This window comes from Numenius arquata, unplaced genomic scaffold, assembly GCF_964106895.1.
Source record: "Numenius arquata unplaced genomic scaffold, bNumArq3.hap1.1 HAP1_SCAFFOLD_1263, whole genome shotgun sequence".
NCBI lineage: Eukaryota > Metazoa > Chordata > Aves > Charadriiformes > Scolopacidae > Numenius > Numenius arquata.
In genome coordinates, this window is record NW_027414534.1 from 1 (window position 1) to 8,092 (window position 8,092).

An 8,092-nucleotide genomic window follows, 5' to 3' on the forward strand; every position below is an offset into this window, starting at 1 on the left:
GGTGGGGTGGGGGGGGGAAATCTGGGAATCCCGGAGACGGGAATCCCAGAAACGGGGGGGATTGCCGGAGACGGGGGGGGGAGCCCAGGGACCGGCTCAAAGACCTCCAAACCGCCATCCCCCCTCTCCCGCCCCCCTTTTCCCCCCCAAATATAAACCGGGACACCCCCCCACACCCCCCCCCCACACACACAGACCCCCCCACCTTGGCGATGTCGACGGGGAGCCCGCTGCGGGCGGCCTGCAGGAGCGGCTCCAGCCCCTTGGCCTGGCGCAGCAGCAGCTTGGCCCCCTCCGCGTCGTTGCGGCGCTTGGCTCCCAGCGCGGCCTCCAGCAGCCGCCGCCGCCGGCCCTCCAGGAACAGGAGCTGCTGCCGGGCTGGGGGGGGGCACAGAGCGTCCCGGGGGGGTGGGGGAGGAGAGGTGCATCCCACACCACCCCTTATACCCCCTATGACACACGCACCACCCCCCCCCCGCCTCAGCCCCCCCCCCCCCCCCAGTGCCCCTTGCCCCCCCCCCAGCACCCCAACACCCCATTCCCACACATACACCCCCCAGACCTCCTTTGCCCCCCCAGCACCCCAACACCCCATTCCCACCCACCCCCACCCCCCCCAGCACCCCATTCCCACACCCCCCCCCCCCCCCAGACCCCCTTTGCCCCCCCCCAGCACCCCATTCACACACACACACCACCCCCCCCCACCTCAGCCCCCCCCCCACCCCAGTGCCCCTTGCCCCCCCCCCAGCACCCCATTCCCACACATACACCCCCCCCAGCACCCCATTCACACACACCCCCCCCCAGCACCCCATTCCCACCCCCCCCACCCCCCCAACACCCCATTCCCACACACCCCCCCAGACCTCCTTTGCCCCCCCCCCCAGCACCCCATTCCCACACACACACCCCCCCCAGCACCCCATTCCCACCCCCCCCACCCCCCCAACACCCCATTCACACACCACCCCCCCCAGACCCCCTTTGCCCCCCCCCCGGCACCCCAACACCCCATTCACACACACACTCCCCCCAACCCCTTTTGCCCCCCCCCCCCCCAGCACCCCAAGTCCCCTTCAGCCCCCCCACTCCCTTCACCCCCTGACACCCCCGTCCCCCCTTGACCCCCGGCCCCCCTTTCGCCCCCCCCCCCCAGCATCCCAGTCCCCTCCACCCCCCCTGCACCCTGGTCCCCCTCAGCCCCCCCCCACCCCAAGTCCCCCCTGACGCCCCCCCGTCCCAGGCAGACTCGGGGGGGGGGGGGACACGCAGTGCCGGTGGGGGTCGGTACCTCTGGAGGCGTTTTTGGGGGGGGGTTTGGCCCCCGCAGCCGGATTCGGGGGGGCGGAGGCCCGGGGGGGCGGCGGGGGCTGCCTGGGCTGGGGGGCTCTCGCCGGGGCAGTGCGGGGGGGCGGCTGGGATGGGGGGGGGACACACAGTGTCAGAGGACGGGGGGGGGGGGGAGAACACAAGACACACACACACACCCCCCCGCAGGCGCTGGGGGGCGGGGGGAGCATCCCCTCCAGACCCCTCCCCGTGCCCCGTTTTGGGTCCTTATGGGGGGGGGAAGTGGGTCAGGGGGTCCCGAGCCCCCCCAAAACCCCCACCTTTGCTTCCTCGGCGCCATCCTCCTCCTCCTCTTCCTCCTCCCGGGGGTCCCCCTGGGTGGCCAACTGCGCCGCCGCCTCCAGCAGCCCCCCCAGGTCCCCCCCCCCGGCCGGCGCCTCCGCCCCCGGGATGGGCTGGAAGCCTGGGAAAGGGGGGGGGGGGCAAAGGGCAGGGTGATGGGGGGGGGGGGGGGTACCAAAGGGTCCCCCCAACCCCTCGCTGGGCTGGGGGTGCCCGAATCTTCCTCCCCGAGACACCCCTGGGGCCGGGAAAACAGCCCCCCCAGACACCCCGGGGCAAAAGGAGGGGGGCAAATACCCGGGGGGGGGGGCAAAAGGGAGTGAGGAAAATAGCTGGAGAGGGGGGGAGAAAGGGAGGGGGGCAAATACCTGGGGGAGGGGTGAAATGGAGGGGGTCAAATACCCGGGGCGGGGGGAGGCGAAAGGGAAGGGGGCAAATACCCGGGGGGGGGCAAATCCCTGGGGAGGGGTGAAAGGGAGGGGGGCAAATACCCGGGGGTGAGGGAGCGAAAGAGAGAGGGGCAAATAAATGGGGAGGGGGGCAAATATCTGGGGGAGGGGTGAAATGGAGGGGGTCAAATACCCGGGGGGGGGGGGGGGGGGGGGAAAGAGAGAGGGGCAAATACCTGGGGGGGAGGGCAAAAGGGAGGGGGGTAAACACCCAGCAGGGGTGAAAGAGAGAGGGGCAAATACCGGGGGGGGGCAAATACCCTGGGGGGGGGGGCAAATACCTGGTGGAACGGGCAACTCGGAGAAATCCACCGTTTTCCCCGCTTTGTGGGCCCGGATGGCGGCCTGGTATTGCTGGGGGGGGGGGGGGGGGGAAAGGGGAGGGGGGCGGTTTGAGCCCGGGGTGGGGGGTGCCGTGCCAAGCGGCACGCGGGACACGCGTGACACACGCCTGGGACACGCACCGTGACGATGCGCTGGTGCATGCGGGCTTTGCGGGCGTCCCCTCGGGCCTCGGCCGCCTCCGCCGCCCCCCGGTAACGCTCCATGCGCTGCTGCAGGGCCTCCAGCGCGTCCCGGGGGGGCGGGGGGGGCTCTGGTTTATTTTTTTTTTTGGGGGGGGGGGGGGGGTAGGGAGAAAACAAGGAGGGGGGGGGGTGAGAGAAAAAAGCTTGAATCCACCTTTTCTCTCTCCGTTTCCTCTCCTTGGGCTGGGGGGGGGCGTGGGGGGGGTAAGGGGGGGGGGGGTCTGGAACTTACCCTCGGGACTCTGAGCCGGGGGGGGGTGGGGGGCCGGCCCCGGGGGGGTCGTGGGGGGCCGGGATTGGGCGGGGGGCGAGAGCGGCTCCTTCGGCAGGGGGTCTGTGGGGAGAGGGGGACCATCGGCACCTGGGGGGCAGGAAGGGGGGGGGGGGGGGAGATGGGGACACCATGATGGGGATCAAGAGGCCCCCCCCCACCCCCCCCCCAGCCCCCCATCACGTACCCGGGGGGGGCGGCACCTGGCTCAGCCCCACGGGGCGGCCCTGCCCCACGGCCTCCAGCAGCGGCTCCAGGCTCTGGGGGAAAAACACAGACCCCCCCCCCCAAAAAAAGAATGAGGGGGGGGGGGGGGCACGGAAATTTAAGTTTTTTTTTTTTTTTCTCCGCTCTGGAGAAATTTGGGGCGATCTCGAGCGGGGGAAGGGAAATCCTGGGGTCTCTCTCCTCCCCCCCCCCCCCCCGATTTCCCCCCCCCGCCCCCAGGGCCGTACCTTGGCCACCCGGTAGAGCTTGGTGGCCGCCTCCAGGTCCCCGCGCCGCTTGGCTTGTAGCGCTGCCAGCTGGTAGCCACGCTGCCGGTCCCGCAGCAGCCCCTCGGTGGCCCCCGAGCCTGGAGGAGGGGAGGGGGGGGACACACACAAACACACACACACAGAGGGGAGAGGTGTTACACACACCCCCCCCACCACCACTTTCCCCGCTGGCCACGGGGGCTACGGCCACCTCTGGGGGGGGGGAAGTAGCCAAAGACTTGCCTGGGGGGGGACACGGCGAGGAAGGAGATGGTTTCGTCTCCGGAGACGCGACGCCGACGGGAGGGGGCTGGGGGAGATTTTGGGGGGGCCGGGGGAGATTCTGGGGGGCATCGGGCAGAGAGGAGGCCGGGGGGGGCAGCGGGGGGCTCACCCCCTTCCCCAGAGCCACCGGGGGGGGGATTTCCTCCTCCTGGATCTTCTTCCCCTTCTTGACGTCCGCCAGGAGGGTCTCCAGCGTCTGCAACACGGGGTGAGGGGGGGGGGGGGTGTCAAACGGCCCCCCCCGTCCCGTTCCCCGGGGAAAAGGGGGGGGGGGGGGTAAACTGCCCCAAAACTGCCCCAAAACTGCCCCAAAACTGCCCCAAAACTGCCCCAGAAAGGGCCCGGGGGGCTCTCCCCCACCAGGGATCCAGCCCCAAATTCTACAAACTCCTTGTTCTCCCCCCAAAATCCCCCCCCCCTCAGCCCCCCCACTCTCCCAGCCGGGGGCGGGGGGTGTTCCCAGGGGGGGGGATGGATTCCTCAGGGAAGGGGGGAACTTGGGGACAAACACCCCCCCCCCCCGGGGCTCCAAAAACCCCTCTGAAGGGTTAAAAACCACCCCCCTCCTCCCCAGTCCCAGCCCCGAGAGACCCCAATTAACCCCCCCCCCAATTAACACACACCCCACCCCCCCCCCAATTAACACGCTGAAATTGAGGGACACTCCCCCCCCCCAGTTTTCCCCGAGGAATTCCTGCCCTAAAGACAAACCCCCCCCCCCCAAAAAAAAAAAAAACCAGGAAACTCTGGGAGCTCCCGACCCGAGGGTTTGGGTTTAATTAAAGAGGGAAGGGAAAGGAAGTGGGGCCCCCCCCCGCGCCCCCCCCCCCAAGGTTTGGGCTCACCTTGAGACCCCTCTGGTAGCGTCGCAGGCGGGCGCCGTCCCCGGCCCCCCCGGCCCCCCCGATGGCCGCCCGGTACATGTCCGCCCGCTCCCGCAGCCGCCGCTCCATTCCCTCGGGATCCGGGGGGGGCTCCGGCACCTGCGGGATTCCCCCCCCCCCCCCGGGGAGATGCTGGGACATGGGGATGGGAAGGGGGGGGGGCTCTCCCGCTGCTCCCAGCGCCCCCCCCCCCCATGAAGAGGGATTGTCTGAAAAGGGCTAAAAAGGGGGATTCCGGGAGAGGTTTTGCTCATAGATCCCCGTAAATCGGCTAAACCCCCCCCGGGGGGGGGACACAAAGGGAAACCATCTCCTCCTGCCCCCCCCCCCCCCCCCGAAAGGGTTTTACCTCTCCGGGGGGGGGCTGTGCCACAGACTCACAGTTTCTCGTTTGGGGGGGGGGAAGAAAAGAAACAAAAAATGCCCCCAAACGGCAAGAAAAGGGGGGGGGGGGGGGGGGGAAGATCTCACCGTCTGTCGCACCGTGGGGGGAGGCATCGGCGCGGCCCCCCCGCCCCCCCCGCTGTCACCCAGCACCTCCTGCAGCTCCGCCTGCCGAGGGACACCCCCACCCCCCCCAGTCACCAGCTGGGGCCAGGAAGCCCTTTTTGGGGGTGGGAGAGGGCAAGGAGTAAAGCCCCCCCCCCCCCCCCCCCGAGCCCCCCCAGGGTGAGGGGAGAAGCCCCAGAGAGAGGAGCCCCCCCCCAAGGGTGAGGACTGAACCCGCAGAGAGAGGAGCCCCCCCCAAAGGTGAGGACTGAACCCCCAGAGAGGAGCCCCCCCGAGGGCAAGAAGCCCCCCCCAAGGGCGAGAGGAGAAGCCCCAGAGAGAGGAGCCCCCCCAGGGTGAGGAGCCCCCCCCAAGGCTGAGGACTGAACCCCCAGAGAGAGGAGCCCCCCCAGAGAGAGGAGCCCCCCCCCGAGGGCGAAGGGAGAAGCCCCAGAGAGAGGAGCCCCCCCAGAGAGAGGAGCCCCCCCCCCGAGGGCAAGAAGCCCCCCCCAAGGGCGAGAGGAGAAGCCCCAAAGAGAGGAGCCCCCCCAGGGGTGAGGGGAGAAGCCCCAGAGACAGGAGCCCCCCCCCCAAGGGTGAGGACTGAACCCCCAGAGAGAGGAGCCCCCCCCCTGAGGGCAAGGAGCCCCCCCCAGAGACCGAACGCCCCCCCTCACCATCAGATCCTCTTCATCATCTTCCTCCTCCTCCTCCTCCTCCTGGGGGTCCCTCATGCAGAGCGCCGCCATGCGCTCGATGGCCTCCATGGGCAGGGGGGCTGCGGGGGGGGGGGCATTTTTTGGGGCCAAATACCTGTTTCTTGACAGTTTAAGCCCAGGAGCAGCGGAGTCTGGGCCGGGGGGGGTAAAAATAACCCGACGGGAGCTGCTTTCTTCACGGGGGGGGGGGGATTAATTATCCCCAAAATGGACGGGGGGGGGGACACTGAGGAGGGGGGGGACTGAGGGGGGGGGGGGGACAGCACTCACCTGTCCCCTGGGGCTTCTCCCCCGGCGCGGGGGGGCCACCCCCCAGCAGCGCCAGCAGCTCGGCCTCCAGCCCGGCCCCCCCCTCCTCCTCCTCCTCCTCTTCATCCCCCGCCGGCCCCAGCTCCGGCAGCAAACCCATCTGGGGGGGGGGGACACACAGCCCCGAGCCGGGGGGGGGTCACACACACACACACACACGGAGCCCAGGCCGCCCCCGGTGACCCCCCCGCCCCACCCCAGGGTGAGGGAAAGCAATTAAGGCAATTAATTAAAGGGCGGAGATAAAGATGGCAAAGGGCACCCCCAGCGTCCTGGGGGGGGGGTGTCACAGCCAGCCCCCCCCCCCCCAGTGTTCCCAGTGCTCCCAGTGTCCCGGGGGGGTCACACCCAGCTCCCCCAGCGTCCCCAATGTCCCGGGGGGGGGGGGGGCCATATCCAGTGTCCCCAGTGTCCCGGGGGGGTCACACCCAGCCCCCCCCCAGTGTTTTCAGTGTCCCCAGCGCCCCCAGTGTCCCGGGGGGGTCACAGCCACCCTCCCCAGTGCCCTCAGTGTCCTAGGAGGGGGGGGGGGGGGGGGTGTCACAGCCAGCCCCCCCCACTGTCCCGGGGGGGGGGGGGGTCACACCGGGCCGTACCTGCCTGGCGATGGCGGCGCCGTGGCCCGGCGCGGGGGGGGGGTCTCCTGGCTCTGCTCATGTCCCCGGCCCTCCCCCGGCTGAGCTGAGCTAAAGGGGGGGGGAACGGCCTGAGGGTGGGGGATCCCAGCTCCCCCCCCCGCGAGACCGAACAGAGCCCCCCCCGTTCCCCCCCCCGGACCCCTTCCTCCCTCACAAAGCCCCTTCCCCCCCCCTGCAGCCCCCCAGAAACCTCAATTTCCAGCCCCCCCCGATACCCTGTCCCACCCCCAGCCCCCCCCGGCACCCCAACTCCCTCCCGGCCCCCCCCGAGCCCCCACCCCAGCCCCCCCCGGCACCCCAACTCCCTCCCAGCACCCCCGAGCCCCTATCCCAGCCCCCCCGACACCCCAACTCCCTCCCGGCCCCCCCCCGAGCCCCCACCCCAACCCCCCGACACCCCAATTCCCTCCCGGCCCCCCCCCGAGCCCCTATCCCAGCCCCCCCGACACCCCAACTCCCTCCCAGCCCCCCCCCGAGCCCCTATCCCAGCCCCCCCGACACCCCAATTCCCTCCCGGCCCCCCCCCGAGCCCCTATCCCAGCCCCCCCGGCACCCCAATTCCCTCCCGGCCCCCCCCCGAGCCCCTATCCCAGCCCCCCCGACACCCCAATTCCCTCCCGGCCCCCCCCGAGGCCCCGTTCCCCCCTCACAAGGCCTCACACCCCCTGCCCCTCACACTCCCAGCCCCCCCCTCCCCCCCCCCAAAGCCCTATCCCCCGCCCCGGTCCCCCCTCAGACGTGACCCCCGGGCCCCCCCCGGCCCCTCACCCCCCGGTACCGGCTCCGTCCGTGTGTCCCCCCCCCCCGGGCTCTCACTCACTTCCTGCTCCGCCCGCCGCTGTCAACAACCCGCCGCGCTTTACGGCGCCGCCGTCGCAAAAACTCCCACCGTCGCAATTCCCTTCGCGGCGCCTTTTTTTCTTTCCGGCAGACTACAACTCCCGGCGTGCCCCGCGGAAAAGGCGGGAAAAGCGTGAGGTGATGGGGGGGGCGGGAAATAGCGCCTCCTCTGGGGAGCGGGGAAATGGGGAGGGGGGTTCGGTTCCCTCTGCTGCCCCCCCGGGGTGGGGGGTGATGTCGGTGGGGAAGGGCAGGTTGAGGCCCTGAGGGTGGAACGGGAGGAGGAGGAGGAGGAGGCAGCGAGGGGCTGGTCGGTGATGGCCGCCCGGTTCTCCCCCCCCAAGGTGAGCGGAGGGATGGGCAAGCGCAGGAACGAGCAGCCGCCAGGTAATGGCGGGAGGGGACGGGGGCCGTGAGGGGGTGGGGGCCATGAGGGGACAGGAGATGTGAGGGGGTGGGGGACGTGAGGGGATGGGGGACGTGAGGGGATGGGGGCCATGAGGGGACAGGAGATGTGAGGGGATGGGGGATGTGAGGGGATGGGGGACATGAGGGGACAGGAGATGTGAG

At 70.8% G+C, this 8,092-nt stretch overlaps 1 protein-coding gene across 1 annotated transcript; it reads right to left on the reverse strand.

Moving 5' to 3' along the window:
• Positions 1 to 205: 205 nt before the first annotated feature.
• On the reverse strand, positions 206 to 6,701 carry LOC141478058 (coiled-coil and C2 domain-containing protein 1A-like; the record flags this gene model as incomplete). Its single annotated transcript, XM_074167194.1, is given in 14 exon segments — positions 206 to 370; positions 1,614 to 1,756; positions 2,366 to 2,438; positions 2,549 to 2,713; positions 2,908 to 2,945; positions 3,070 to 3,142; positions 3,338 to 3,456; positions 3,602 to 3,839; positions 4,489 to 4,626; positions 4,999 to 5,079; positions 5,694 to 5,794; positions 6,006 to 6,144; positions 6,641 to 6,673; positions 6,675 to 6,701. Coding segments are annotated over 14 exon segments (1,533 nt in total), but the record flags the coding sequence as incomplete, so codon positions are not given.
• Positions 6,702 to 8,092: the final 1,391 nt, after the last annotated feature.